General features: G+C 36.1%; 1 protein-coding gene across 12 annotated transcripts in view; it reads right to left on the reverse strand.

The window, feature by feature from the left end:
- Positions 1-2677: 2677 nt before the first annotated feature.
- The window catches only part of NRCAM (neuronal cell adhesion molecule), a 138496-nt gene continuing 126415 nt past the window's right edge, over positions 2678-14758 (reverse strand). For 11 of the 12 annotated variants that reach the window (XM_070946897.1, XM_070946889.1, XM_070946892.1 and 8 more), the window contains one exon: positions 2678-2915. In XM_070946897.1, coding sequence (XP_070802998.1) covers positions 2678-2915 — 238 coding nt within the window. Of the gene's footprint in view, positions 2916-8689; positions 8702-14758 lie in introns of all 12 variants that reach the window. The other variant, XM_070946899.1, reaches the window with a different exon arrangement.

Below are 14758 nucleotides of genomic sequence, written 5' to 3' on the forward strand. Positions count from 1 at the left end.
TGAATGTCAGGGAAAACGTAAAAGTGTGCTGAATATAGTATAGATTATTGGAGTAGTACTAAAGAAACTAGAGTGAATTGCCCAGGTATTAAATACAATTGTATATAATTGAACTGAATAGAAAAATGAATGAGCACTATGAAAGAAACAAATGTTTCATTTGGTCATATACAGAGAATAAAAGAAGTTTAAAACATAAAACCAATAAAGGTAGAGCAAATTAGCAAGCGGAATAACATAAAGCGGTATAAAATAACATTCTGAATGTGAGAAGCTTAAAGGAATAAAAAAGGTTTCTTTCTCTCTCTTAATCTCATTGCTTTGTTTTACTACTTCATTGCATTAAAATAGTAAAACACTACATAATATACTATTGCCTAACCTTATCTATACCAAAAGGAAATAGTTTTATAATTATGCAAGAAGAGTGTATGATGTGATCTAAATTCAGAATTAAACTAGTATCGGTAATTTTATCTCTGTGTATCTCTTATATGCTAATGCAGAAAATGATCAAATGGCCTTACTTTTATTTAGTTTTATTTAATGATATTTTGATATGGTAAAACGTATCTCCTGAGTTCTACAGGCAAACAATATACTGAGAGCAAGTGAAATTTTAAAACCACATTTATTTTAATACAAAATGTGTTGCATCATTACAGAAGTAACCTTAACTGTCTATCTTCACATGCATGGATAATCTTCACATCTCCATTTAATTGTAAGCTTATACTGATTTCCAATACTGTTGGAAAATTTTGGTAGAAATTTTCCCTTTTGTGCTTTTTCAATAAGTACTCTATAGCTACTTTATTTATAGCTAATGAGATGGGCATTGCAAATTGTGCTTTACATACACAGTATATGCATCGAAGTTGCAAATATATTGTGATCTCAAATATTAGATGCACTTGGTCGCACACTAATGCTGTGTCAGTGCAATTTCTAAATAAGGCGTTCATCATCCTTGTGATTAAACAGAAGCATCACACAGTAATAAACCTTACCACTTGACCTGAAAAACTGCAATAGGAAAAGTAATTTTTTATTGTCCCAGATTGAATTTATATGCATTTTGATAGATGCTTTAAAATACCAAGCCCCTTATTGGTTAAAGTACATTTTACACAGTACAACCAAAACATGTTTATTTATAACACCTAATAGCATATAGCATCTACACTTTAAGTATATGTACAAATTCAACAAAATATCTACATATAAAAGCTTACTTAAAATTAAACTTGATGCAAGTTATGAAAAACCAATTTATTGGCAAATGAAACTGGGCATTCCTTCAACCATAGGTTGTTATATAACATTTTATATTTGGAGGTAAACCTTTTCAATGATAATTTGTGTGTGTGTGCATGTGTGTGTTTATGAGGGAGTTTGCAATCAATATGAGGCCATTTAAATAAAATTAAACTTAGCATTTATTAAATGATTTAACTCTTTTGTAGGATTCTATACCCTGTTATATGCCAAGCACTCTACTAAAAGCTATATTCTGATTTTCTGACTGAGAGATAAATATGCTATTGTGAGGATGCTCTATTAGCATATTATTTTGAGAATAGCTGTATTTACATTAGCAAAATAATGCAACATTTTTGTACAAGTTACATAAGATCATGAAAATGCAAGTTGTATTTTATAGTTCATCTCCATAAATAAAGAAATCTCAATGAGTTGTAATGTAGCTTAAATACAAGCCATTCCTAATCAAACCAACATATCTGGGTATTTGAAAGTGATTGAATTACTTTGGCAATTAATCACACACTGTTAAAGTCAACTGAGTTGGACAAAATACATTGGGAACATTCCTGCCAGTACTCTTTCTGCATTTGTTTGGTGTTTGCTTAAATACCACCATGTTTACCATGTTCAGAAAACTTCCTGGTGGATGATGCCAGTTATAGAACATAATGAAATGCACATTATTTGAAGATACTGAATATATTTTGCCATGTATATTTGTGGTCTAACTTTTTATAATTTGAAAAATTTACATCCATAAGTGTACAACTCCAAAATGAATTAAAACGAAAGAAAACATAAAACCCAATGTGTACTATATTTCAAAAAATAGAACACTGTGATGCAATAATATTTCATAATTAAAAAGCCTATAAAATAAGAGAAGCGAAAAGCAGGTATCAGAATCTCAGTTAGCATCAGAAAATGTGTCATACTTAGTCATTTTCAATCATATACTGTACATCCTGTTCCTAACTGTCTTGCAAGAGATATAATGACATTAAGCTAGACATTGTCACCAATTTCACAGCAATGTCCACAAAGACATTGAAGTTCTATATACTACTATAACACTCTGACAATGAGAATGGACTTGAAGGATTTAGTTAAAGACTGTTTAACAAATTATGAAAAATCATTTTCACTAGCATAACTGATTTTTTTAGATATATGCAACACTTTGCATGCGTTATACTGCATTTGCAATATTAACTGATGTTCCTCACCTTAAAATCTTTTATAAACAAATGCTATGTAAAATGCTTCAAGTTTTACATTCTGATTTAGATTTTTGTTATAAATTCTATACTTACAGAATTTTTTTTCATTGGTTAGAATATTTGTTTCTTTTCTTATCTGTAATTAGGGGAATAAGTGTGATGTAGATGTTGATATGGAACAGTTTCTTTAATTAGACAAATGAATTCATTGCATTAACTGGGGAAGGAGCTTCAGAACTTTCATTTCCTTCTGCAGGTTCTTTCTCTTTTTTCCCACTGTATTGTCCAATAAAGGACCCATCCTCATTGAACTGACCATTTACTCCTTCTCCATAATCTACTAAACTATCATCACTGTCTTCCTTTTTCACAGTCCTGTCTGAAGGTGACCTGCTTCCTTTTTTCAGAGGCTTGTGATCATCCACGTCACTGAAAAAAAATAAAGGAGCCATTTTTTAGAAACAAGTACAGCAAATATATTTTCTATAGTTAACTGATATTACATGACAAACACAAATTAATAGAGTGCAATTGGCATGAATACATGGTATAATCATGGTTTAAACACAAGAAGCTTCCAGTAGCAGAACACCATTTTTTACCATTGTATATGGGTTTCGGCTTCAAATTTTGCACCAGAACAAAAAAATTGCAAGCATTAGATATGGCTTTTCGGTCTTCAAATATAAAATTATGGTGTGTATTGAAATTAGTTTGTTAAATTTCTTAATTTTCAATTCCTTCATATGAATGAGAAATGAATTTGATTATATGAAAACACTGATTCCTTCATTATGAAAATATAATAATATGTTCTATTTGATATTTTACACATATCAGGGTTGAAATATTTAACCTTACCTTTTAAGAGAGTTATATATTTCAATAAAAGGGTACAGAAGAAACAAATGAAAATAACCTAAGAAGAAAAGCAGACTCTATACCCCGACAATGATCAGTAATTAATTGAACCAGAACCAGAACGCAATCACATTAAATATTTCCACAGAATGAATAAATATTTTTATAAATAGTTGTTGCCAGGTTTGGATAAAGTCACAGATATTATGTAATGCCACTGGAGAAAGTGCACAATTATATAAAAATATATATTTTGCTGTTCTGCTGAAATAACAAATAAAAATGCATAAACATTGCATGTCCCAATTTTAATAGTTAGCTATGCAAACATTGCTAATAATGTGTCATTCGGGCACCTGTTCTTACCTTACTCCAAAGCAAGCAATGCAAAAGAAATATGTTTTGCGGGAACAGTGCTACCTTGGTTACGTTATTTTAACAAAGTTACAATTGTACACTATCTTAACAATGTAGAATTCATTTATATAGAAATGGATTCCTTGCTATTTTATATACCGAGCTAGATATATTGGTGAATTTATTTTACAAATCAGTACGTCATGGATTTTTTTCTGTTTATGCTACTATAGAGACACAAACTTCAACACTATCTGGTAATGAATCAATTCTAAGTGTATCAAATAAATATGGTGAATATTTTAGTGGTTTTGCCAAAACTTTATACCTTCATTTTTGTTCTATTTCTGTAAAAAATTACACACTATGGTCTATGGTAGGACTATCTTTTTTTACCTGATAACTGTCAGCTATAGATTCTCCAGCATGGGTTTCTGCAGCGTGCTTGCTATCGGCTCCCACAGAAATGGGGAGCGGGGCTTGGGCATTTGGGATGGAGAAATGAACTGGTGTGTAGTAGTCCCATGAGAACTGGAAGGGAGGTTTGTACTCATGAATTATGGCAACTGCTGAGTGGAGTTGTTTATACTCTGTCAAGGTCAACCATGACTCCATATGCACAAAATACCTGAAGAGGAACTCTCCCACATCATCATGCTGAACGTTGATTGGGCTCTCAGTGCTGGGCCCTGGGGAGAGGGATTTGGGGTGTCTTTCAAACACGTGTAACTTTCACGTGTTTTGACTCAGATCTTGCCTTGCTTTTGCTGCTATCATTTCAAACTTAGTAAAATTACCTCTCCTTTAATTCAATGGAGTTGGGGTTTTTCTTTCTTGATGGTCTAGATGGATTGGTGCCAAATTATACATACCCATCAGTTTGAGGGTGACTGTTTTACAGTGGACCCATGATTTGAAAACTGCCGGCCATTTTGGTTTCATGAAGGCTTTACACCTGATCAAGCTGCAGTTTTAGAGGCCTTCATTGAAAAAGGACATTGAGGCTTATGTTGCCAGCTGTCCTATCAATACTGCTGCCAAATGGCCTCTGTAAAAGCCTGCTGGGCTCTGCCAGAGTGTTGCCAATCCTAGGGCCCTGTGGAAAGAAATATCTATGGATTTTATTGTAGAATTGCCTGAGAGTGGGGGAAATACAGTCGTTAGAGTTTACAGATTTATTTTCCAAGCAGGTGCATTTTGTCCCATGCCCTAAAATACCTTCAGCTAAAGGGCTCTCTAACTGTTCAACATGTGTATGGAGTTCCTGATCACATTATCTCAGACAGGGAGGTGGAATTCAGCTCCCAATTTTGGCTGGAATTCCTTAAACTGTTAGGCTCTGCCCAGGGATTAAGCTCTGCCCACTACCCTCAAACTAATGGAGTTTGTGAATGGACCAACTCAGTTCTGAAACAGTACCTTAGATCAGCGGTTCTCAACCTGGGGGTCGCGACCCCTTTGGGGGTCGAACGGCCATTTCACAGGGGTCGCCAAAGCCCTCTCTCGCCCCCCCACGCCTTCACTCACCCTCACTCTCTGCTCTGTTGGATCGCCGGCCGTTCGTTTACCCCGCCCACTCCCAATCTATTGCTGCCTCCGATGGCTAGAGGAAAAAAATGGTTTAAATTCTTGCTGCGGGGCTTCAAAGGGCCGCCCTATAGCCAGTGGTGCAGCCGAACCACTGGCTATAAATTGCTGGTTTGCCCCGCCCCTCCGCACCACTATTTATTGCCAATAAATAGTGGTGGGCGAGGGGCGGGCGAGCCAGCTATTTAACAAATGGTTCGGTGTTTTTTTGTAATTTTATTGGCCCGCGGAGCTTCAGCATAGGCTAATTAGCCCTTGATTAGATTGGCTCCCGACCCCCAGCTGATTTGCTCTTAGCTGTTTTGCTCAGGGCTCTGCTGCTTGCTCGAGCAGATTTTTTTTCCCCTATCTATGCTGAAAAACAAAACTGAAACTGCTTTGCTGTTGCTGCAACTTGGAAAATTAGGCAGGCAGATTTCTTTTCTTTTTCCTCACCAAAAAAGGTAGGTACAAACAACGGGAAATTTAGGGAAAAAGAGGAGATTTTAAAACACAAAAGAAAAAATGCTCTATTTAACTAGGGAATTGTAATAATTGAGATACTATTAATTGTATATTGTGTTGAAAGCAGAAATGGTTAAGTTGTGGTTTGGAGGAATATATGGGGGAAATTATTTGGTTTATTATTATTGGTAAATATAATTAATTGATTTGTAAGAAATTGGATTGCATGGAAATAATTGGAATATTTTATTTATTTATTTATTTATTTTATTTAATCAAATTTCTATACCGCCCTACTCCCGAAGGACTCAGGGCGGTGAACAGCCAAGATAAAATACAGATAATACAAATATTAAAAATCCCTTAAAATTATTAAATATTTTGGCCGAAACATATTCATGTTCATATTGATTAATATACAAAAAAGGTAGTTATATAACTAATTGATTTATATTAAAATGTTGAATTTATATTAAACAACTGTAATATTACATAATTAACCAATGTGAGGATGGATATAAAAATAGATGACAATGGGAAGGGGTATAATATAGAATAGAAGGGAAAAATTGAATTTGATTAAGATTAGAGATGAGGATGAAGGGTAATATTGGTTTTTTACAAAAATAGATGAGGAATAAATATGGCAAAAAGGAAATATAGAAATTGTAAATTTAATTGAAATGACTAAACACTGGTTAAATTTGTGAACCGGCCAAATACTCTGTTCAAAGAAAATACATTGTATGTTTGTATGTGTGTTTCTAATTATTGTTATTTATTCATATTTGTTCTTTTTTATTCTTTAAAATTTAACAATTCATTCTTTATCTTAATATCTTTATATTTGTTTGGGGTTGGCTTTCTTCCCTTTCATCTTTTTTATTGTACAGCAATCTTTCTCCTCAAACCTACCACCTCTCTCTTTTCTTTCCTTCTTACTTTCTCTTCCTCACCCTCTTCTTCTCCTCCCTACTTCCTCTTCCTTTCTCCTTCTCCTCCTCTCTTCCTCCCTCTCTTACCCTCACTCCTACTCTAATTTCTCTTCCCTTCCTTCATCCCTCTCTATTGCTGTATCCTTTTATGCATATGGACTACTCAGAGGGCTGAAAAAGTTATTTCTGACTGGTCCTCACACTTTTGACCAATCTTCGAACTTACGACTGTCCTCACATTTTACGTTTTTGCCCTATCTTGTCACCATGGTGAAGAGAAGCAGTTGTGAAATGAGTGACACGGTTGTTAAGAATGCTACAATGGGCATAAATGATGACCAGTCATAAGTGCGAAGACCGGTCAAAAGTGCGAGGACTTGTCACAAATCACTTTTTTCAGCCCTCTGGGTAGTCCTTTTGTGCATATGGACTACTCAGAGGGCTGAAAAAGTTATTTTTGACTGGTCCTCGCACTTTTGACCAGTCCTCGAACTTACGACTGTCCTCACATTTTACGTTTTTGCCCTATCTTGTCACCATGGTGAAGAGAAGCAGTTGTGAAATGAGTGACATGGTTGTTAAGAATGCTGCACGGGCATAAATGTGAGGATGGTCATAAGTGTGAGGACCAGTCAAAAGTGCAAGGACCTGTCAGAAATGACTTTTTTCAGCCCTCTGAGTAGTCCCTATACATATAGCCATGGCCACCCGGTCACATGACCAGCTACCACGCCCACCCAGTCACATGACCTCCAAGCCACGCCCACAAAATAAGCCACGCCCACAGAACCGGTAGTAAAAAAATTTAGAACCCACCCCTGGTTGGGGGTCACCACAACATGAGGAACTGTATTAAAGGGTCGCGGCATTAGGAAGGTTGAGAACCACTGCCTTAGATGCTACATGAATTACCAGCAGGACAATTGAGCCGATCTGCTGCTCTTTGCAGAGGTCGCTTATAATAACTCAGTACATAGTAGTATCGGCTTCACCCCATTCAAAGTTGCTTCTAGTCCACAAGAGAAGCCTCTGATCCCCTGCTTAGTGGAGTGGATTGAACAATTGCAACGCTCTCAGCCAGTCACATGTAAAGCACTGGATGAGGCACATGAAGCCCATAAGAAACAGGCTGATAAAAAGAGGGCTAAACCGAAAGAATTCCAAGTGGGAGATAAAGTGTATCTGTCCACTAAGTACTTACAAACTACCCAAAAATCGAAGAAATTGGGACCAAAGTATGTGGGCCCTTTCCAACTATGAGAATCATTAACCCAGTTACTGTACAATTGGATCTACCACAAAACTGTAAGATGGATCCACCCTGTATTTCATGTTAGCTTATTCAAAGTTGAGAAAGTGTTTCCCCTTTGGTTTGCCCAGCCTGCCCCTCCGGTACCCCTCCTTATAGAAGGACAGCAACACTTTGAAGTTAAAGAAGTCCTTAATTCTAGAAAATGGAAAAAAACCTGCAATATTTGGTAGCTTGGAAACATTTCTCTCCTTCACAATCTGAATGGTGGGCGCTCAAAACATTAGGGCTCCCAAACTCCTTCAGGTGTTTCATTGGAAATATCGTGATAAACCTTAATGTTCATTAATTGTCTTGAATCCTGTTGTGCTATTTGTGTTCATTTGTATTATACTTTTTCTTCTTTTATAGGCCTAATGCTTCTGCTGAAGGAGAGCCGAATGTCAGCCTTGGATTCTCCAGTATGGATTTCTGCAGAGTGCTTGTTATCCGCTGCCATAGAAATGGGGAGGAAGGGCTTCAGAATTTGGGATGGGGAAATGAGCTTGTGTGTAGCAGTCCCATGAGAATTGGAAGACAGGTTTGTACTCATGAATTATGGCGCTGCTGTGTGGAGTTGTTTATACTCTGTCAAGGTTAACCATCCAGAGACTCCAGATGCACGAAATACCTGAAGAGGAGCTTTCCCATAACATCATACTGGATGTTGATTGGACTCTCACTGCTGGACTCTGGTGGGGAGGGATTTGGGGTGTCTTTCAATGTGTAACCTTTGCGTAGATCTTGCCTTGCTTTTCCTGCTATCATTTCAAACTTAGTAAAAGTACTTCTTCTCTAATTCAATGGAATTGGGGGATTTCTTTCTCGGGTTTTGAATGGAGGCAGGCCTGAATTAGCATTTCTTCCTTGAAATCTTTAGGATTAATATATACTGTATATTTCGGTGTATAAAATGCAATTACCCACCCCCCCAAAATGGGTGGAAATGTCTGTGCGTCTTATACAGCGACTGTTGCCAGAGCCCCGCCCACCCACTGGCTCCCACACTTTGGCCTCTGCCTCCCAGCAACTTGCCTCCTTGCAGCTAACAGCCTGGTCAGCCTCAGCACAACCTGATTTAGCACGAGCAGCTGATTGGTGGCAGGATCTGCCTGCTGGAAAGAAAGGTTTAAGTAGAGATTGATAGTTAAACCAACTATGAATATGCTGTGTTTAATAGCCAAAAAGTTATAATATGCTGTGTTGAACAGCCAAACAAAATGATTATGCTGTGTAACAGCCAAACCAAACTGAATATGCCGTGTAACAGCCAAAAAACAAAAATTAATATGCTGTGTTTAACAGCCAAACAAAGGGCATGCTGTGTAACAGCCAAAAAATAAAAAAGGATATGCTATGTTCAACAGCCAAAATAAATGGTTATGCTATGTTTAATAACCAAGAAATAAAAATGGTTGGTTTAACAACAAAGATAAAGATAATAATGTTGGGGTTTTTTTTAGAAAATATAAAATGAGGTGGGATAATTAAAGTGAGGGGATGTATGTTGAGAGTGATAGTTAAGATAAAATGAATAAGATAGGTTTAATAATAGAAATAAAGAGTATAAATTTTGAATTTAATGGTTAGAAAAAAATGGGTATGTTGAAATTAAATTTTTTTGGAATGTTTAATATAATTGTATGATTTATATTGTTAAAATATATCCATCTAAGCAAATGAAAGAGAAAATGGATTGACTAGGATATAAGATTTAAGTAACAGGTTTTTGGGGATAATGGCATAGTTATATAGATAGATTTGAGGGAAATACTTGTTTTAAAATATTTAGTTGTGTTAATTGAAAAATAAGATTTGTTAATGTTTTGCTTTAATATGTGACTGGAGCAAAAGTTTTGTTTTGAAAATGTGTGTTTTATGTTTTTGTTTTAAAAATAAAGACTGGGGACACAGTGGGCCTTATGAACTACAAATGCTAATTGATAGAAGACAGGACAGTATAAAAGACATTTCCAAGGATAAATATTCTTCCTTTTTTCTTTTCTACTCTTTGATTTTCTCCATAAAAAATGGCCTGTGTGGATTGACATTGGATTGATCTTGTGGACTACTGAAATATTGGAGTACTAAAGATTGGGGATACAGTGGGCCATGTGGATGGTAAACTTAATTGATGGAGATACTGAGATATTGAAGATTGATTGAATTGGAGGAAATTGGATCTGTGATATGGTTTTTCTTTTGATTTGACACATGGGATATTGAAGTGTTGGGTGCTGTTTTGTGGTTAGCCTTGGCTGATAGCCTTTGGCTGTTAGTAGGGTAGGTGGGCCTACCTGCTGCTAGTTTACAAATAGAGGAAAGAAGAGAAAGAAGAAATAAATATTAGCAGTGGAGATAACAAGCACCTCAAATTTAACTAAAATAGGGAAGAAGCCATCTTCTATACCATCATCAGCATCCTCATGTCCATCTAATCAGGTCAATAGAGAGTATGCTACAGCTGGAGAAATCAAATACATTCCAAAAGGAAATGCAGGCAATGTTTCAGTCACTGAGGAGGCCATGATAAAAAAATCATAGCGAGATAAAGAAAGATATAGGAAGTGAGAAATGATATGGGACAGATGAAAGAAAAAAAAATCAAAATATGGATGAAAAATGAGCAAAGGATTTAGAAATTAGAGAAGAAATCAGAAGAAACAGAGAAAAAAGTTGTTGACACAAATTATAGATTATCACAAGCAAACAAAGAATTAGAAAACACTGTGATAATGTTAGAAACAGAAAAAGCAGCCCACTATCAGATTTCAGAATATAGTAGAGGAGAAAGGGGAAGACCTACCAGACATAATGAAAGAGCTATTGGCAAAGACTAGGGATTGATAAGCAGGAAATAAAGGCAGAGAAATTTTTAGAATACACACAAACTACGCAAGGAGACACAACCTTCCAAGAGAAGAACATGTGAGACTTATGAAAAAATCGACAAGAGATAAAATACTTAGCAAGGCAAGAGACAAATCATTACAACACAAGCGGAAACAATTTGTAGTCTTGAAACAGGTCCCTAGGAGAGTAAGAGACCTATGGAAACAATACCAAATTTTGACTACAATGTTGATTAAATACAATGTAAACTTTAGATGGCTGATACCTGAAGGAATATCCAAAAGCTTCTAAATTATTCAATATTACCCAGTCCGGCTTTCTAATTGCAAAGTGTTTTCACTCTTTTTTCTAAAAAGTTCTCTAGCTTAATTTCCTGTTTTAAAAATGGCTTTTAGGCTTTCCTCACCACTTTTCTCAGGAGGTGGAGAAAAAAACAGTTCCACCTCCTCCTTTTGGATCCCACTTTCACCCAGATGTTTTCCAGGGGGCTTTTCCTTCCATTAAAGTTAAAAATTCAAAGTTGGAAATCTCTCACCCAGATCGATCACACTGTCATTCAATCTTCCATGCTTCCTTTCTGGTGGCTGTCACAGCTTTGGTCCGGCACGTAATGGCCGTCTATTCATTTCCTTCGGGTTTGAGAGCCTTCTCCAGATCGATCAGGGAGATTGCTGGCTCCCTGAGGTCAGCCGAGTGTGGTCTCTTTATTCATCGCTCCTCCGAGGCGATTTTTGGTCCATCTGGACCTCCTGGCAGTTTGGATTTTGGCACGATCTACAGAACCCTGTGAGACGCATCGTATCACCATGACATCATCCACACCCTCCTTATCACCCACCCCAGGTCTTATGCTCCTGGTTGCTCTTATTTCTCTCTGTTCCTTTGTTCTTGCTCCTTCTCGCTCTGCTCGTTTTTTTTTCACAGCTTCACTTTCATCTTGTTGTGTACACTTTTATTCTGTAGTTGACACTTCCTGTCCTTTATATTCTATTTCTCCACTCACTTCCTAACCCTCTTCCCTATTGAAGTGATGATCATAAAATTCCATTGCTTTGTCCACTGTGTCCAGTCTATATCTTTTCTCATGCCAGGTAACTGCAAAACTTGGATATACAGAACTTTCTTTTTTATCCTATTTCTATAAAATTTGAACCGGAGTATACTGTATAAAAGGAGAAAGAAAAAGAGAAAGAGAGAAGCAGAGCTACAGTAGCTCTGTAGCTACTGCCACCTACAGGCAGAAGTGGAAGTGGAAGCTGGGAGCTGCAAGGGAGAAAGAGGAAAAAATATATAAAATACATAAACTTGAGAGACTGTGAGACTGAAGATAAGAACTGACTGCTAAAGAAAAAAAATTGTGCTATAAGTTGTTTAGACTGAATAATTGAGATAGAGAACGAAACACTGAGATCTGTTATTTTTAAACAGTGTAGCTCTTGGAACTCAAATGGAAATATAAACAGCAAAATACTTCCTTTTCCCTTATTTTTCTTCTGCTCTGTGAACTCTCTATTTGTGGATATAAAATAACTGGTGGTTGAATTTTAGGGCTTGGTGGGCCTAAGTGGATTACAATTTATCAATTTATTATCTATCTTTTTTGGATAAGAAAGGATTAGGGTCTGAAGAACCTGAAGAAAATAACAAGAAGGATGGGATTAAAAAGTTGAGAACCTTTGGATTATAATCTTTTTTTTTTTGTTTTTGTTTTTTTGCTTTTCGTGTATTACAAATACTAAAATATTTTAAAATGAGGAAAACACCATCTGCACCATTTTCAGCATTATCATCAGCAACATCTAGCCCATTAGGACAGAGGACTTTGGATGCTATGTTACAGTAAGAGAAAATGAATGTGATGCAGGCAGAATTAAAAGAGATGATTCAAGCCCTGAATGACAACTTCAAGGAAAGAATAGGGAAAGTAGTGGACAAATTAGAGAATGTTCAATAAATGATGGCAAATAGTGAACAACATATGCAGAAAGTAGAAGAGAAAGTTGAACAAACGGAAAAAAGAGTGGAAGAAGTTGATTATAGACTTAAGCTGGCAGATAAAAATAAAGAAAGAACAATAATATCATTAGAGATGGATAGAGCTGATTATTACTTGCGGTTCCAGAATATTGAGGAAGAAAAGGGAGAAAATTTAGCGGAGATATTGGCAGAGCTGCTGGCGGATGCCTTAGAGGTGACCAAAGAAAAAATTCTTGCAGAGATTGATAAAATATTTAGAGTTAATACCAGATATGTGACAAGAAACAGACTTCCTAGAGAGGTACATGTGAGATTCACTAAAAAAGCAATGAAAGCAGAGATTCTACAAAGAGTGAGAGATGATCCTTTAAAATACAAAGGGAAAGAAATAATAGTCTTAAAACAGATTCTGAGAAGAGTTAGAGAAATAAGGAAGGAATATCAATTCCTGACAAAACAACTAACTAAAAATGGAGTGAATTTCAGATGGCTGATACTGGGGGGAATATTGGTGACTTCGATGGAGCAAAGACATAGATTGGATTCCATAGAAAAAGCAAAACAATTTTATGTGCATTATTTTGGACCATAAGAGGAAATGAGAAAAAGAGAAAAAGAAGAGAACAAGCAAAGAGAGGAAAGATGAAAGAGATTTGGAGGAAATAGCAAAAAGAGAAGAAGCAAAGGCAAAAGGACCGAGAGAGATAAGAGCGATAAAACCCATCTATAAATAAATTATGGAAGAAGAAATAAAATTAATGTTAATTAACATAAATGGAGATGGGAAGCGGTGGCTCAGTGGCTAAGATGCTGTCGATCGAAAGGTTGGCAGTTCAGCAGTTTGAATCCCTAGTGCCGTGTAACGGGGTGAGCTCCCGTTACTTGTCCCAGCTTCTGCCAACCTAGCAGTTTGAAAGCACCTACAAAATGTAAGTAGAAAAATAGGGACCACCTTTGGTGGGAAGGTAACAGCGTTCCGTGCACCTTTGGTGTTTAGTCATGCCAGCCACATGACCACGGAGACGTCTTTGGACAGCACTGGCTCTTCAGCTTTGAAACAGAAATGAGCACCACCCCCTAGAGTCAGGAAAGACTAGCACATATGTGTGAGAGGAACCTTTACCTTTACCTTTACATAAATGGACTGAATTTGGCAATAAAAAGGAAAAGGATTTTTAGTAAATTAGAAAAATTAAAGTTAGACATAATCTGCTTACAAGAAGTTCACATTAAAAAACAACACAATAAAATATTGGAATATCCCAAAATTGGGAAGTTATATACTTCTCTATCACAACAAAAGAAGAGGGGAATATCCCTTTATGTAAAAGAGACAATAAACGTTAAACAAATCTTTATGGATGAGGAAGGGAGGATTTTGATAGTGGAGATACCAATGGACTATAAACAGATACACTTAGTAGTAATATACACACCAAATATTAAGTTGATTTTTATAGTAAACTTCATAAGAAAATAATAGAAGTGGAGTATGAAAACATATGTATAGTAGGAGACTTTAATGCAATTGTGGGTGCAGAATTAGATTACAAAACCAGAAAGGTAAATAAAAAAGCCAGGAAAACACTTCCTCAGGCTTTCTTCAAAATGGGAGAAGAACTAGGCCTCCAAGATGCATGGTGAGAGATACATCCCAAGGAAAACCAATACTCATTTTACTCAAATAGACATATGTCTTGGTCAAGAATAGATATGATATGGATGTCAGCAGAATTAAAATCTAATATACGAGAAATAAAAATAGAAGCAAGTAATTAGGCGGATCACAATCCGATAAAGTTATATGGAAGGGTCAAAAAAGGAAATTAAGATGGACGTGGAATCAATCAATACTAAAAGAAAAGGAATTTATTCAATTTATGGAAAGAGAACTGGACTTTTTCTTTAAAAAGAACTGAAAAGAGGAAACGGCATTACAAAATAGATTCAGACTATTATGCAATATGGGA

This window comes from Pituophis catenifer, unplaced genomic scaffold, assembly GCF_029215685.1.
Source record: "Pituophis catenifer annectens isolate HBS135680 unplaced genomic scaffold, rPitCat1.0.hap2 SCAF_7, whole genome shotgun sequence".
NCBI lineage: Eukaryota > Metazoa > Chordata > Lepidosauria > Squamata > Colubridae > Pituophis > Pituophis catenifer.